The following is an 18,398-nucleotide window of genomic DNA, read 5'->3' on the forward strand; positions in this document are numbered from 1 at the left end:
CCACAATCAGTATTAACCTTCCATTTATTGACCGAGAAAGTGCAGCAGGCATGGAACTCCGCTCCACAAACGTGTGACAGCAGTACAACACAACGCACGCATGTTAACATGCTTGCACGCAACATTCTGGAGGTTACAGCGGTTATTAATTTACCTGCATTTCGCATTTGCAATGGCTTATCTCGCACTTACATTAACCTGTGATCTTGCAATGTGAGTTACTTAAATATGTTTCCTAGGCAAACGTATTCCCAAAATTTCATTGCTCTTCATTTATTACTTTTTGCTGCTGCGATTTCATTTAAGTCAGTGTCTGTTCAAATGGTTCAAATGGCTCTGAGCACTATGGGACTTAACATCTATGGTCATCAGTCCCCTAGAACTTAGAACTACTTAAACCTAACTAACCTAAGGACAGCACACAACACCCAGCCATCACGAAGCAGAGAAAATCCCTGACCCCGCCGGGAATCGAACCCGGGAACCCGGGCGTGGGAAGCGAGAACGCTACCGCACGACCACGAGATGCGGGCCAGTGTCTGTAGATCCTACAAAAAGTTTGAGACCTAGCGCCTCTTCATTGTCCCTATTGAGATGGGAGATGTGTGAACAGCCGTGCGCTGTGAGTCACGGGCAACCCAGGTTGTGTCAGAGGCTCGAACATATGTAATTTCTGTGCAATATGATATAGGACACAATTGGAGATAGAGTCAAAATACAGTTTATTTTATTTACGATTTTCTTTTTTTAGTTTTCTAATTGTTCATTAATTACTACTATTATTATGTTTCGTTATGAGAGCGAAGTAAGATGTGATTTTGGAATAATGTTATATGTTAAGTCCTTATACTACAAACTGATGGAACAGGTCACATGATTAATGTTCGAGAATGGTGTGTATGTTAGCCGTGCGTACTGCAGAATTTATTTAGACTATTTCGTCAGTTCATGGTAATGTGTAAATGAGATTATGATTTCGGTAAAGTGGTTTTGCGGAAAGGGAATTAATTTTATATTTGTCGGTTTTCCAAATTTATTTTTAGTAATTCACTGTTCTGATTCGGTAAGAAATTTTGATTGGTTCTGAATACAGAGCGTTTCCATAACATTGTGCAAAAGAGGATGCTGCACTGAGGAATATGAGGTAGTGAACTTGGAGTCGAAGAAACTATCTTAAGTAAATAACAGGATTAAAATCACGTTACTGTGTACTTATTTTATATACTTTGGTTACAGTCCACTGCAAATGCTGTTATTGATACAATGAACGTAGCACTTGTAATGTATCTAACAAAAAGTACTGGAATAGACGGCCATCAACCTCAATGCAAGTATGACATCGACGAGAAAGACGCTGACGCACCCTGACAGGCAGATACGATTCTGGTAACTAATTCCACCTCCGTATTCACTGGTGTCTCATACACAAGTGTCTTTACACATCCGCATAGGAAACAGTCAAGGCGCTTAGCATAATGTGACCTCGCAGGCCATGGATTAGGACCTCCGCTTCCCATTCAGTGATCAGGAAATACAGCATTGTTTGCGGACATCCACACTGAAGTGAAGCGCCGCACCGTCATGTTGTATCCACATCCTCGCACGAACAGCCAAGGGGACAACAGAACCACCCACAGACAAGTAAAGTAAACAAAACCTGCATCTTGATTTCCAGTAATTAGGCTCTCCTCCTCGTTTCCTTGCAGGAAATAGAGAATAAACAACTAAATAAGCAGCACAGTACGTGTAAACTTGTACATATGTTATTTGTAAATAAGCTGGGAAACAGTAATGCTAGACAATGCAGCAGACAAGTTTACTTCCATATCCCCTTAAGCTGCCTTCTCTGACCCCAGGTTCCCTACCTCAAATTGTTCAAATGGTTCAAATGGCTCTGAGCACTATGGGACTTAACATCTATGGTCATCAGTCCCCTAGAACTTAGAACTACTTAAACCTAACTAACCTAAGGACAGCACACAACACCCAGCCATCACGAGGCAGAGAAAATCCCTGACCCCGCCGGGAATCGAACCCGGGAACCCGGGCGTGTCAAATTGTTCAGTGGAGCATTGTCTATGCCTTGATAAATTTTTGCTTGCTCTTATGGAAACACCCTCTACATGCGCGGGAGTGAGCAGGCTGATGAAGCTTTCCGACTGACTGAGATGTTTCTGTGACAATCAGAAATTATTATATTCGCCTGTATTTTGGGAACTAGAAGCTCCTTTCGTGTAGTCATATGAGTGGACTCGTGGCTTGGATCTCATAGTGATCAGACCTATTGATATGTACTTCCTTGAAAGTTTTTATTTTGCAAGATTTCGATACTAAAATGTTTGAGAAGTGCCGTAAAGAGTGGAATTTAAGGAACAGTGTGAAATTCAGAACATTTGACGACCTTTAAATAAGTAAATACCACGTGGCGTGTAGCTTACTCGCGAACTTGAACATTTTGTATCATGATACTGATAATAGCAACATTTGAGCTAGAAATTCTAAAAGAAACAATCCGCTCGAAAACTTTCGGTGAAAGATCATCTTAACTGACTACAGTTATTAATGACGGGTGCGTATGAACTTTTCAGACTATGTGCGGTTTAGAGTAAGGTTTGGTAGTGATTAGTGTACGCAGGCTTTAATAGAGTGAAATTTTGTGCACACAAATAAATTCATTTAACTAATTCCTTCCACCGCCAAAACAATTTTAGTACGACTTGAGATTCTGGAGCGTACAGCTGTTTTTTCTACAGCTTTTTCCGGGTGATAAATGCAGTCCATTAACTTCAAGGAGGCATTCGAGTGTGAGGGGAAATTTACCACCGGCTTAGCGGAACTTTGTAAATCACGCTGCGTCGCCCAAAGTCCGCCGAATAGAGTTGTAATAAAGAAGTAACAAATTAAGTCGTCATGCCCGTTGCGTCAACGATGTTGTACACTGTAAAAATTTTTTCCTTTCATCATTTCGTGTGGTATGTCAGGGTGAGAGTCTTACGTAAGTATATGATATTATGTAGTAAGTTTGCAGTAAGTCGCTGACTGTTCTCATTCACAAATTATGAATGACTATAATTCAAATATTTGCAAGTACCAAGTACGCTGCCGCAGGACAGACACACAATTTTTAACTGTAAAACGTGTCATACTGCGCTAAGGTTTTTACATAACATTTAATTCTTAATGAGAAGGTTACGACAGTAGTTTGAAATTCAGTTAATAACTACGCGAAATATTGAAAATCAATTTCTGGTTGCCTCTGTAAGCAGTTACATAGCCACCATGCAACATGCTGCTGTACCGAGTCAGTACCCTGCTGCTAGGGCGTTACACACTGCCTGTGAGAGACGGGAGCATGGCACGGCAGCTGTCGTGGTATTCCAGTACTGAGGGCGTTTCTCGGTAAATAAATTCCTCACTCCACGCCCGCCGTGGCAACGGAGGCACAACTGGCTGCACCGCCACAGAATGAACGAATTAATTAATTAGGGTAAAGCAGAGCAAGAAACATAGCATGAACTGCCTGAAGCAATGAGTATTATTTACGTATAAAAACGAGCACTTCTTGTATTGATTATTGCCCTACACATGTGGAAGCAATCTGTGATTTGCACAGCAGTAAGCTGCACGCCCTTCTTTCACGCGCATGGGGAGCGTTCCCAACCATAGACACTGTTGCCCAAAGAAGAGGAGGTGTACGACACATAATGTACACAATTTATGCAATAAAATTGTCTAACGAGGTAGTTTTGATCTCCCGGCTATTATGGTACAGGGAGGCACAATATTGCACGACTGTAATTAGGGCTCTTCTACGCCCAACTTCATGTGTTATTCTGAAAATAGCAAGAGACGGGAGATAATTACAGTTTTTATTCGCAGCAATACAAATGAAAAAAGAAAAACAAAAAAGCTCCATAAAATATTTTAGAAACCACCTGTAGAGCTAGGCACTGTAAAATCTAAGTCAATAACAAAGTGAAATCAGACAGTACAAGGGACAACGGCCTGGATAAAATGTTCAAATGTGTGTTAAATCTTATGGGACTTAACTGGTAAGGTCATCAGTCCCTAACCTTACACACAACCTAAATTATCCTAAGGACAAACACACACACCCACGCCGGAGGGAGGACTCGAACCCCCGCCGGGACCAGCCGCACAGTCCATGACTGCAGCGCCTGAGACCGCTCGGCTAATCCCGCGCGGCCAACCACCTGCATAAGAAATATACAATGAACACCATGAACTTACAGTTCATGCTATGACCCCGAGGGCCGCGGTGGGCTAGTATAGGACGCGGAGTATTACCAGTGAGTGCAGAGCATGGAGCAGGGTACGCGAATAGGGAAACAAACTGGTAAGGCAGAGTGGCAAAAGTACTGTCATCTCTTGAAGGGTAGAAGAACGCGTGGCTACTAGCCCGGACGTTCCCAATTTTAATTGTGATTTATATTTAAAATGAAGAAATGAAAAAATGTTATGTAGAAAGTTTCATGAAAAACGATAAAAGTTCATTAACAGGGGTAAATAGAAACATCGAGCAGGGCAGTACGGAACTGTAGTAAAATTGAGTAGGAGCCGGCGACACAAAATTTATGTATAAACCATAAAACGCAATGAAACTTCCCTTTTTTCTCACGAGTGCCATGCAAGTATTTAATTCAGTAGGGATATACACTAAGTGATCAAAAGTATCCGGACACCTCAAAAAACATACGTTTTTCATATTAGGTGCATTTTTCTGCCATCTACTGCCAGGTACTCCATATCAGCGACCCCAGTAGACATTACACCTCGTGAGAGTGCAGAATGCAGCGCTCCCCGGAACTCACGGACTTCGAACGTGGACAGGTGATTGGGTGTCACTTGTGTCATACGTCCGTACGCTTGATTTCCACACTCCACACACCATAGGTCACTGTTTCCGGTGTGATAGTGAAGAGGAAACGTGAAGGAGCAACTACGGCACAAAAGCGTGCAGGCCGACCTCGTCTGTCGACTGATAGAAACCGCCGTCAGTTGAAGAGAGTCGTAATGTGTAACAGGCAGACACCTATCAAGACCATCACACAGGAATTTCAAACTGCATCAGGATCCACTGCGAGTACTATGACACGTAGAGGTAAGATGAGAAAATTTGGATCTCCTAGTCGAGTGGCTGCTCATAAGCCATACATCACACCGGTAAATACCAGACAACGCCTCGCTTGGTGTAAGGAGCGTAAGCATTGGACGATTGAACAGTGGAAAATCGTTGTGTGGAGACACGAATCACGGTACACAATGTGGCGATCCGATGGCAGGGTGTCGGTATAGCGAATGCCCGGCGAACGTCGTCTGCCAGCGTGTGTAGTGCCAACACTAAAATTCGGAGGCGGTGGTGTTATGGTGTGGTCGTGTTTACCATGGAGGGGCTTGCACCCTTTGTTGTTTTGCGTGGCACTATTACAGCACAGGCCTACATTGATGTTTTAAGCACATTCTTGCTTCCCACTGTAGAAGTGCAATTCGGGGATGGCAGTTGCATCTTTCAACACGATCGAGCAACTGTTCATAATGCACGACCTGCGGCGGAGTGGTTACAAGACCATAACATCCCTGTAATGGACTGGCCTGCACAGAGTCCTTACCAGAAGCCTACAGAACACCTTTGGGATGTTTTGGAACGCTTACTTCGTGCCAGGCCTCACCGACCGACATCGATACCTCTCTTCAGTGCAGCACTCCTTGAAGAATGGGCTGACATTCACCATGAAAACTTCCAGCACCTGACTGAACGCATGCCTCCGAGAGTGGAACCTGTCATCAAGGCTAAGGATGGGCCAATCCCATACTGAATTCCAACATTGCCGATGGAGGGCGCCATCAGTCAGATGTCCGGATACTTCTGATCACATAGTGTATATGGTGACGTGGACAAGGCGCCACAGTTATTAGATAAAAGAACGTACATGTGTACCACTCCTATTTAAAAGCATCTCGCTATTGAACAAAATAGAATATAGCAAAGCCTTACAGTCCACACTGTCAAAAATTATTGTGTCGATTAATAGCTAGCAGCAATAGCACTAAAGAGACAAGTTAAAAGTGAAGTCAGTTTAAAACCTCCTAACTAAAGGTCGACAATTAATCAAGGCTTACATAAGGCAAGACCTGAGATAAATTGTACATTATGAAAGACAGGTAAATTTTAAATTAGAGAGGATGCAGATAATAATGCAACACAATAATGAGCCATACTCATAGGATAAAAAATTAAAAAAGATGCAAACTTCTATTAAAAGAGGACATTTTACAGCTATAAAAAAAACTGGATGGACTTTGTAGATCTTAATATACAAGACCGGGGTATGCCATAGATTCGTTAAGCCTAATTAATGGCCACAAGAGTAATGGCGAAAAATACTGACCCAGTTAAGAAGCGTACATATGCGGCGTACAATAATCAGAAACTAGAAAAAGAAGGAAATGAGGCTAGACGGTGCTTCGAGAAAGAAAAGTTATTCGGCGGGACTGTGTGCTTAAGCGCTCGTTCAAAATGCCGAACGGATCGTGGCAATTGATGCGGATGATTTCAGTTTCTTCTAAAATGTTTGAAACCAAACACTTACGTTGAATGTGTAGAATGCTGCAATTTGTGTTTATATTTGAAATGGAATTTGTCTCCTCTGGTTTCGTGGTGCTTCAATAGTTGTGTGACTTTATGGAGCATGTAGAAGGCGGGTATAATTTTCTTAGCCATTTGCCGATCCTGTGATATATAACTCCTACATATGGGATTCTGCAAAACAAAATTGTTACACTTACCATTACTAGTCGATGATGTAGTAGTCCGGTACCGATTGTTACAAGCGGCTTTCGACTGAATTCACTGGTGAAGAACATCAACAACATTTGGCTGTTAGCCATTAGCATGTGCCATGAATTGAATGATATTCAACTGACGCTGGTAGTTTTGTTTTGAGAGAGGGACTCTAGCCACGTGATAAAGCATTGCACGAAGAGCGGTAATTTTTTCCTGCTTTGGATGAACTGAAGAGCAATGAATAATAGAACTAGTCGTGGTGGGTTTCCTAAATATATTAAAGTGAACTTTAGTGTCCTGTAACGAAATGTCTGGAACCTAGAATGGGAGTGTAAGGCCAGAGTGGTGTTATACCGTTCACTGAATCTCGTGATGCATTTTGTTGGAGACGTTTTGAAAAAGTTGCAGCTGCCCATTGGTCCCGTTATGCAAACGTATGATGTCTTCGACGTATCTGTTGTGTCATACTACTCTTTCAAGATATTGTGTGTGTGGGTTAAAAAAACTGATGTTCAATGTGATTGATGTAAATGTGAGCTGTTTTACTGGTAATTGGGGATCCCATGACTAATCGATCAGTTTTTTCATATACAGTGTCTTTGAATGCGAAGTAATTTTGGTCCAGAACAATTTTGAGCAAATGGCGGAATTCATTAATATTTTGTAAATCAAGATGAGAGAATTTTTTTTTTTTTGGGTAACTAGATTTTCTCCACAGCCTCGCCCTCACGTGCATCCAACACATATATTGACCATACCTACTCCTCCCATTCACTTTGTCCATTTCTTCCACCCTCTTTATCTTTCTCCCCTTTGATTATATCCTCTACCCCTCTCTCTTTCCATCTCTTTCTCCCTCTCTTCCTTTTCCACCCACCCACTAGACCTGAACTCCTCCCACCTGCCTCAGGCATCTCCCACTCCTCCCTTCAGTCTGTCCATTTCCTGCTTCACGTCACTCCATCCATCCATCCTCTAACCGTTTCAGACTGTCCCGTGCCATGCCAGATGGTGCATGTAGTCCTGCAATACAGTTCAACAAAGCAAGCTATTACTAGTCCCACAACACATCTGTGATACAGGGAAGCCTGTAAATCATGGACTTCAAAATTATTTATTTGCTCATGATATACAGACTGTCACACAAAGCAGCTGGATAAGGCAGGCTGATATTTCGCAAACTTGTAGGAAAGCCTACATATTAGGGCCTAGAAAGACATTGCTTGCCCCTTATACACAGCAGGTTGATTTGGCAGATGGATACTGTTCCCGCCCAACTCGCCTGTTGTACAGGGCACCCTATCCGCTTGGGGTTAGTAAAAAGACGTTTTTGCCCGTATCTCCACTCCAATTGGAGCTAGGAGGTCTTAAAACACACAGCGGTAATTCTCATGATGCTTGCTGTTTCTGTGCCAATTGATACAAGACATTGAGAGGAAATTCTGGACATAGAGTATCGTCCCTGCTGCATATATATATATATATATATATATATATATATATATATATATATATATATATGTATATATATCAGACCAACAATGCACATCTGCACTTGCATCCTCATGGAATCTGCATACTGGTTTTCTTTTGTTGGAAAATTCTCATGAATTTCTAATAATAATTGCCTGAAACTCCACTAAAATAAAGATCTCACATTGCCAGCATTGACAAGAAATACTGCAGTCACTACATATTTTGGGTTCTCATAATTTTCGCTATGTTCACAGAAAATGATGTCGGTCCCTTTGCGCTGCTGCAGGTCTGGCCCTGATCTTCAGCCAAGATGAACATGAATCCCTACAGAACGATAACAAAGTAATGTCTCAAATCTGTACTCCCTTACCAAGCAGAAAGGAGCTGGTCTAACACCCAGTCCCAAGGGTTTAGTCGCCGATTCCGAACACTTAAACACTGCAGCAGTCAGTATGCGATCCATCCATCTGTAATTCCCTTAAGGACACCTCCTTTCTAAGATGCACAACATAACCACAACAGTACTTTACCATATGTTTGTGGAAAAAGATAACCCATGATTACTTGCACATTCTGCATTCAGTTTTATATGATGAATTATTCTTTTACACACTATATATACTTTTAGGTTTCAGACTGTGTTATTAATGGTTTTACAACGAAGACATGTAGTTGCTGATAAATGTTATAGTGGTTGCAGCTACATGATAACTGTGAGTATGAAACTGAAGAATTATTTGCAGGTTATAAGGCATACTGTGTGCAAAATACATGAACATATATCATGAAAATGGTAATGTTCTTCACCTAACTGCTGCAACAAGTTACGTGAGTTATAGAAAAGCGAAACAGAAACCTTGTGGAACTGGAACACAATCCTTTCCCAAACTACTAAGGATACTTTTTCGTGCTTCGAGACAAAATTTCGCTAGCACAGTGGCTAAATGGTTAGTTAATAGCTCAAAATACCAACCAAACTCCGACACAAGGTTCGACAAAATGTGTCTGCCTCAGCTGAACCCGTGTGAAACAGACTGCTACCACTAATCCAACTGCTTATGGCATTTGTTACGCAACGAAGATGCTAATTAGTGTATTGCAACTGAATTATCTATTGTCCAACTCCACGTTTGTAGAGAGAACCCTGACCCATAGGCACTACTTCATAGTACAATCGGGATACCCCACCGACAGCATCATTGCGGCACCTACCAATGCACGGCTCGGCCGCAGGCGTTTAGTCCAAATTAGTCGACTCCTGCTGTGCTGTTAATCTCCCCTTCTCGAGGGCTGTCAGGCTGACCGTTACTAAGTTCTCCCACTCGTTCTCATAGCTCACACAAAATCACGAAACGTGCAAACAGTTCCGTAAAATAACAACTGCTGCTGTTCGATCATCGGGACACAACAATGGAGGTAATGTACTTCTTTCTTGTTAGTTTGTGAATATAAACGTTGAAACGTGGTTCAAGTTTTGTAGTGAAACAACTTAGTGATTTCTGTAGTTGTCTACTGGTTATAGGCGTCACTTCAATCAAGGCTCAAATATTTTATGTGATGTCGTAAGAAGATACATTAGAGAAACCAGCATAGCTCACCCATTGATCTGTGGATAGATGTCCTGCAGCAGGTTGTAGGTCTGCAAGGGCAGCCAGCAGAGTGCGAAGAGGGCCACCACTATCACCAGCATCTTGATGACCTGCACACGACCAGAAAGAGACAAAATGTCACAAAAAACACTGAATATTGTTGTTGCCATAATTCTCAAGAGACTTTCAAAAGAAAGGATGAACAAAAATCCATTTACTTATGTTTGTGAACAGTTGTAAGATACGTACCGTACCGTTAAGATTGACGTAATAGCGAATACTTGTTTCACCCTAATGTGCGTACACTAGGTCCAATGGACGCTGAGAAAGACTCAACTTTTAATTGCTGTATGAAAGGTCTGAACCTGGGCCCCCACTCACTAGGTATGCTCTCTTGCAATGTTCCGTAACTCTCTACAGATACTATCAGAAATGTATGCCATTAGTTTAATGTGACACTCACATTTTCTTCTTTATACCAAACATTTACATAACCTGGGACAGGGGATACTATGATTAAATTAGTTTCATATGTAATCAATTACATTTTATTGGAATTCAGAGAATACCTCATTAGTTCACAGACACATCGTCATGAGAGCAGAAAATACATTGTTACCGTTTGCAAGACTGTGCAGATGTCAGATAAAGTGCTCCTGTTTCGTGTAAGAGAGCCAAATATTGCAGTAGATGTTATGAGTGTGTGAAGCTGTGTAGAAATGTTGTAGGTGTGTGCTGTACAGTGCTGTTGTCTTTGATATTAGGTACTTATTCAGAAGAAAAGTAAGGGTAATTTGAAATATTAAACAACAACAAGAACAACAGCTATATTCCTACAGTCCATAGAAGAAAAGAGTGCTGAGGCTATTGCTTCATATTATTCTATTTCGTATAGAATTTCGGAATCTACACCTAAAAAGAAAAAAAAACGCGCAGAAAGAAAATAGCTACATTTTTCAAGCGGTAATTTTGAATCAATTGTTATTCAATGGATACCTGAAGATGACGATTTCCTTTAATATGTAATTACTGCTTTGACGAAAACAATGAAACTGTTTTTACAGGCAGTGGCATCCAACTCTTTCGATGAAGAACAAAGTGGTGGTGATGGTGCTAACGTAGGTAATAATACCCTGGACAAATAAGCAGTGAGACTGCTAACGTGTAAATTGCTCCATATGGTATGCATAAAAATCCCTGTGCAAAATGAAACACCTGCACACAATTTGATGAAATTTATACAATTGTTAGTAATTGGCTTAATCACTTACATCCCAAAATGCTTTGGATCTGTCTATTCCTCTAGCCTGTGGCGAAAACTGTGAGATGCACAAACATAGACGAAAAAGAATTTCTGTACCAAGAAAAATAAACTAGAATGACGTAGGGAAAGTTTTCCGATCCATTCTACAGAGATACAAGGTCTATGAGTTGGTTTGAGGCAATAAGGAGTTTCGTCAAATGTGATGACAAAAGGACAAGAGAGGCTAGGTTACAAATTGATAAGCTTGCAGCTAGAATGAGATTTTCACTCTGCAGCGGAGTGTGCGCTGATATGAAACTTCCTGGCAGATTAAAACTGTGTGCCCGACCGAGACTCGAACTCGGGACCTTTGCCTTTCACGGGCAAGTGCTCTACCAACTGAACTACCGAAGCACGACTCACGGCCGGTACTCACAGCTTTACTTCTGCCAGCACCTCGTCTCCTACCTTCCAAACTTTACAGAAGCTCTCCTGCGAACCTTGCAGAACTAGCACTCCTGAAAGAAAGGATATTGCGGAGACATGGCTTAGCCACAGCCTGGGGGATACTTCCAGAATGAGATTTTCACTCTGTAGCGGAGTGTGCGCTGATATGAAACTTCCTGGCAGATTAAAACTCGGTCGGGCACACAGTTTTAATCTGCCAGGAAGTTTCAAGCTTGCAGCTATTTCTCACATATGGAAAATATTAATATGATAGTGCAGGAAAGTAATCATAGCAAAAATTTTAAATTTAAGTCTATTTGCACGTACAAAAGAACTGACAGTGGTGCAATCCTCCCTAATGCCATGCGCCATAATAAATCAGAAGCAGAAGCCTGAGACTGTGAAATTTGATAACCAAATTAACGTTGATGAGCATGTTATGGATCAGCTAGTGCGGGACTATACACGCAAAAGACAAGCTGAACGTTGGCCCCTGGCTCTCTGGCCCAACATACGGTATGCACTTTAAAGGCCTTTATCTTCACAAGACACAATAAATCACCCATCACGAAGGATTTTTGCAAAGTAGGAACCTCTTACAACTGATTACGATCGTATAATCTGCTAACCCTTTTCTACAGAGATTCATATACCTGTATGTGGAGAAGTTCACTGCTATCTGTCAAACACAAAACAGCAGTAGCTAAAGCATCATCATGTGGGTTTTCAGAAGATAAGGTGTTCACTTTGTCCTGCTTTAAGGGACAGAAGAAAAAGGCAGAGTGAGGTAACTACACAAAACAGATCGGCCAGGACCATAGCAGGATGGTGTGCGACAAAGGTAAAAAATAATATTTTGTTTCTTTATAATTCATTGTTTGTCAGTACCACAATCACAGATTTGTGATCAGTTTGTGATAAATAATTCTGGTGGCCACGTTGTGAATCGTCTCAATTAAGATACGAAAAGGAACATCATGTATTTTGTGCAATATTCTTTCCACATACCACGCACAAAAGAGACTTCAACCATTTAGTGACACGTTCTAATATAAGCGATTTCCATTTTGTTGCACTTTTTTTTGCTGCAAAATGCTCACATTAGAATTATAGCTTTAGTCAGTGCAGCAGAGAATGTTAGCAGTAGAGGCAGTCGGCACGTGCTTCAAACTTTAAGATACTCGTGAGCCTGGCAACTGCTCGGAAGTGGGGCAGAGAGTAATTCGTGGGCTGAGCCCAGGTGCTAACGAACGAGGCGACTACGTCATGGAGGCAGCTGGAGGGAAACAGGTGAAGTGACATACTGAATTATTCACGATTGCACCCATGACAAATTCGCATTTAATGAATACATTATTTCGTCATCGCCGGCCGCAGTGGCCGGGCTGTTCTAGGCGCTCCGTCTGGAACCACACGACCGCTACGGGTGCAGGTTCATATCCTGCCTCGGACATGGTTGTGTGTGATAGATTAGTTAGCTTTAAGTGGTGGTGGTGGTGGTTAGTGTTTAACGTCCCGTCGACAACGAGGTCATGAGAGACGGAGCGCAAGCTCGGGTTAGGGAAGGATTGGGAAGGAAATCGGCCGTGCCCTTTCAAAGGAACCATCCCGGAATTTGCCTGAAACGATTTAGGGAAATCACGGAAAACCTAAATAAGGATGGCCGGAGACGGGATTGAACCGTCGTCCTCCCGAATGCGAGTCCAGTGTGCTAACCACTGCGCCACCTCGCTCGGTTAGCTTTAAGTATTTCTAAGTTCTAGCAATTGTAGACTTAGAGGAAGCTTTTGACAATGTTGACTGGAATACTCTCTTTCAAATTCTAAAGGTGGCAGGGGTAAAATACAGGGAGCGAAAGGCTATTTACAATTTGTACAGAAACCAGATGGCAGTTATAAGAGTCGAGGGACATGAAAGGGAAGCAGTGGTTGGGAAGGGAGTAAGACAGGGTTGTAGCCTCTCCCCGATGTTGTTCAATCTGTATATTGAGCAAGCAGTAAAGGAAACAAAAGAAAAATTCGGAGTAGGTATTAAAATTCATGGAGAAGAAATAAAAACTTTGAGGTTCGCCGATGACATTGTAATTCTGTCAGAGACAGCAAAGGACTTGGAAGAGCAGTTGAATGGAATGGACAGTGTCTTGAAAGGAGGATATAAGATGAACATCAACAAAAGCAAAACAAGGATAATGGAATGTAGTCTAATTAAGTCGGGTGATGCTGAGGGAATTGGATTAGGAAATGAGACACTTAAAGTAGTAAAGGAGTTTTGCTATTTGGGGAGCAAAATAACTGATGATGGTCGAAGTAGAGAGGATATAAAATGTAGGCTGGCAATGGCAAGGAAAGCGTTTCTGAAGAAGAGAAATTTGTTAACATCCAGTATTGATTTAAGTGTCAGGAAGTCATTTCTGAAAGTATTCGTATGGAGTGTAGCCATGTATGGAAGTGAAACATGGACGATAAATAGTTTGGACAAGAAGAGAATAGAAGCTTTCGAAATGTGGTGCTACAGAAGAATGCTGAAGATTAGATGGGTAGATCACATAACTAATGAGGAAGTATTGAATAGGATTGGGGAGAAGAGAAGTTTGTGGCACAACTTGACCAGAAGAAGGAATCGGTTGGTAGGACATGTTCTGAGGCATCAAGGGATCACCAATTTAGTATTGGAGGGCAGCGTGGAGGGTAAAAATCGTAGGGGGAGACCAAGAGATGAATACACTAAGCAGATTCAGAAGGATGTAGGTTGCAGTAGGTACTGGGAGATGAAAAAGCTTGCACAGGATAGAGTAGCATGGAGAGCTGCATCAAACCAGTCTCAGGACTGAAGACCACAACAACAACAGGGGACTGATGACCTCAGATGTTAAGTCCCATAGTGCTCAGAGCCATTTCAACCATTTGAACCATTTAGTCATCATAATACTTTGGTCTTCGCAGATTCTTGCTCTCCTGTTTAAAAAGATCATAATACGAGATAATGGTCACACGTCTCATCCGTTGACCGCAGTCTGATATATGTTTCCTTCGTTTTCCTCCCTCAGGACTAAGAGTTCCTTGAAACACGGTTGAAAAAATTTGCAGCACAGAGGGAATCTCTGTTTTGTTATCGGTATTGCATAATAAATATTAATAATAAAACCACTGAATTACATTGTTCGTGTGGATGACTGACGATCTTCACAGAAGGTGTCATTCATTTAGCACCAAGTCCAGCTTTGATAACTAAATCAATCGGTCAGATAATAGTATGTCAAGGATTGTTCAGGGGACGAGCAAAACTGTGGGAACAGTACAAACACGATACATTATTATGCCTAATACGGTGTAGGAAGCATGTTGGCATTCGAAAAATTCTCATGTCGTCTCGGAATGGAGAAATACAGATCCTGTAGGGATTTCGAGGGAATATTATGCCATTATTCCTTCAAAATAGTTGTAAGTTACCGTAACTATGATTAAGGTGGATAGCGATCACGCACCTTGCTCTCCGAAGTAGACCACAAAGACTCAGTAACACTGAAATCTGGTACTATGGTAAACAAGGGAGATGTGACAATTCATCCTCGTTCTCACGAAATCAGTACTAGACGATGCAAGCTTTGTGAACAAGAGCGTTGTCGTCTTGTGTCATGGTATCAATGGTGTGCAACAAACATTGTGACATGGGATGGATCTGATTTGCCAAAATAGCCATATAAGCCACGGTAGTTATGCTACTTTACAGGGAACCACGGCGCCTACAGTGTACCATGACTTGTCTGCTGAAATCATCACTGAATCCCTATCTTGTTTCACTCTTGGGATGTAAAATCGGCCACAAGCTGGACAAAGAGTACAAGACTTATCTGATGAAACGTCTTTTTTCCATTGATCCATAGTCTACTTTTGATGACTTGGGCTCTACGTTTTCCTCTTACGGTCATTTGCATGTAACGGATGCTTCTCGCCTCTGGGGTAAGTAACTGTGCTGAAATACATACTTTGCGATAACAACTGTTTCTTTATTTACATGAACTATACTAAGAAGAGCTTTTGTGGACGATATCCACACAACTTGATAACAAGTGAAATGTCGATCCTTGACAGTGCCTAACAGGTACTCCGTGGGGCCAAGTCCGTAAACCTACAAGTGTCAAGGAGCAGCGAGGATAAACAACGGCGTGGCTTCACGGGGATGGGAGCTGGCAGGCAGTCAACTGATTAGCAGAAAGGTATCATAACGACACATATCCACGAGGTGTTGTTCTTGTGGGCATTGACTTGCAGGTCCTGGGAAGCGGTACCCCGGGACTAGCTGACGAAAGTCCAGCGTCGAACAGAGCGAGGGCGTGACTAACATTGTGATGGGCTGCAACAGCAGCGACAAGCGGTGAGTCCGTTATGGAAACTCGCTGAAGCTGACGGTCGGTCTGGGACCGGAGCGTAGCTTGCTCCCAAGGAACAAAGCGGCGACTTAAGCACACGTCCGCGGAAGATTACATGCACGGTGTCACGTGGACGCTAATACGTGCCTGTCCAGTGTACCGCGACCTACGCACCACGTCTCGGCGTGGCTAGCGCCACCACACGCAGTGGCGACTGCTGGAGGCTTTGTGGCAAACAGCTCAGACTCTTCTATTGACAAACAACCTCGAAGAATGAAACTACAATGAAATTAGACCTTTAGCTTCTTACAGGCGTTGATAAATATCAACGAGGACAGTTAAAAATGTGTGCCAGGGGCCAGAACTCGGACCCTGGACCTCCTGCTTACATGGGAGACGCCCTATCCGACTGAGCCACCGAGGGCACATAGGATATTGCGACTGCAGGGATTTATCTCTGGGACACTCCCCGTGAGACCCACACTTTCCATCTTTGTGTCCACACTCTCCATTTGTAGTGCACCTGCCCACCATACTCATTACTCGCGGTAGTCAATCTAATTAGATAGTAATGTGTATGGAGGGCAGGGGCACTACAAATGTAGTGAATGGACAGAAAACGGGAAAGTGTGGGTCCACGGGGAGCGTATCAGAGATAAATCCGTGCAGTCGCACCATTCTCTGTGTCCTCGGTGGCTCAGTCGGATAGAGCGTCTACCATGTAATCAGTAGGCCCAGCGTTCGAGTCCCGGTCTTCTAGCACACATTTTTCAACTGTTCCCGTTGATATTTGTCAACGCTTGTAAGCAGCTAAAGGTCTGATTTCACTGTAATTTTATTCTTCCAGAGCTGCAGGATCACCAATGTTATCTGTACAGATACTGGCTTCATATTCATATAACAACCTCTAAGGTGAGGTACGTAGGAGCCGTATCTACTCCGTGAAGCATTTCCGTGAGTATGGTGGCCGCATTTGCAGGGGCGCAGCTTTTCGTAAACTGTAGTGATCCAGAATTCATTACGAAAGTCACTACTGGTTCTACCATCCGCAACGATACCAAGGAATAGTGTGTTAATAAGAATTTTTATTACAAATAATATGTAAGGTATTCAAAATTGTGTCTACAGAACATGCTGTTTTTTGTGTCATGAGCAAAACGGTAACAACTACGCAACGAAGTGCTTCTTTGGTCCTTCAATAACTCAAAACAAGAATCAGTCGAATAGTTCCGTCTCCCGGTTGGCGACTATCCTTTCAAAGAAGATACCTGTAGCACCGAGTTCGTGGCCTTTACACTTTAAGAATAAAAATAACAGTTATATGATTTGTAATTTAGAAAATTTCGATTGTGTATATACGCAGCAGTCGCAAATTTCTACATGGACCACATTGAGGAGCAGGCTCTGCAAACTGCAACATTAGGGCCATCTTGCTTTCTATGATACGTTGATGAATCCTTCCTGATATGGCCTTATGGTGAAGATACACTACAACAGTTCGTCGATCATATGAATGGTGCCCACCCCAACATTAAATATACTTTGGAGTTGGAGAAGCACAACAAGCTACCATTCTTGGATGTTTTGGTTGAGCGGCAGGCAGGAGGCCAGCTTGGTACTTGAACGCCAATAGTTTCCACCACCCTGTACCCGAGAAGGCTGTCCTGAGCACGTTGGTTCATACAGCCAAGTTTATCTCTGACGACGACCACCGGCAGTGAAATTGCAGAACTTAAAATATGTTTTCGGGGAAAATGGATACAGCAAAAGAGATATCGCAAACGCTTTCAAGGGCCGCCGACGGAAGACACGTGGTGAATCATCTTCTACTGAAGTCAAACGGACTGTAATCCTGCCATACTGTGGAGCAACTAGCAGTAAGTTAGGGCGTCTGCGGTAGAAACATGGGCTGTGTTCCGGCCCGCCCCCAAGATACGAGATATGTTGCGCCCTGTTAAAGACGACATTGCTCTTCGAGTTTTCGGTGTGTATGGTGTACCCTGTGAATGTGGCAGCATGTGTATCGGACAAGCAATTCGCACGATTGCGGAGTGTTGTACTGAGCACGAGCGCCATATAAAACAAAGGAAGCTTGACAAGTCAGCCATAGCGGAGCATTGTCTATAAAACGGACATAACATACAATTCGAAAATACAAATGTGTTGCGTCATGCATCTACATATTGGGACTCCTTTACAAAGGAAGCGGCCGAGATCCGTTTAAACAACAATTTCAACAGAGACCAGGGATACACACTCAGCAGGGCATGGGGACGGGCGTTGGACATCGAAAGAAAGTAAAGAGGGATGCGCGACGCGGGAGCAGCAGCTTCAAACGTGGCGCCTGCCCCTGGCGCCACCTGACGTCACCGGTGTTGCCACGGGCAACAGCTCCGCTAGCCGCCCGGGTCACCTTAGGCGCGCGCGCCATATGGGGTCGATCTGATTGGCTGCTGATGATGTCATCAT

At 42.8% G+C, this 18,398-nt stretch overlaps 1 protein-coding gene across 1 annotated transcript in view; it reads right to left on the reverse strand.

The window, feature by feature from the left end:
* Positions 1 to 18,398, reverse strand: part of LOC124545669 (prolactin-releasing peptide receptor-like) — a 268,748-nt gene that overhangs the window by 100,274 nt on the left and 150,076 nt on the right. The window contains exon 4 of the mRNA XM_047124616.1: positions 9,880 to 9,980. Coding sequence (XP_046980572.1) covers positions 9,880 to 9,980 — 101 coding nt within the window. The remainder of the gene's footprint in view (positions 1 to 9,879; positions 9,981 to 18,398) is intronic.

This window comes from Schistocerca americana, chromosome 8 (genome assembly GCF_021461395.2).
Source record: "Schistocerca americana isolate TAMUIC-IGC-003095 chromosome 8, iqSchAmer2.1, whole genome shotgun sequence".
NCBI lineage: Eukaryota > Metazoa > Arthropoda > Insecta > Orthoptera > Acrididae > Schistocerca > Schistocerca americana.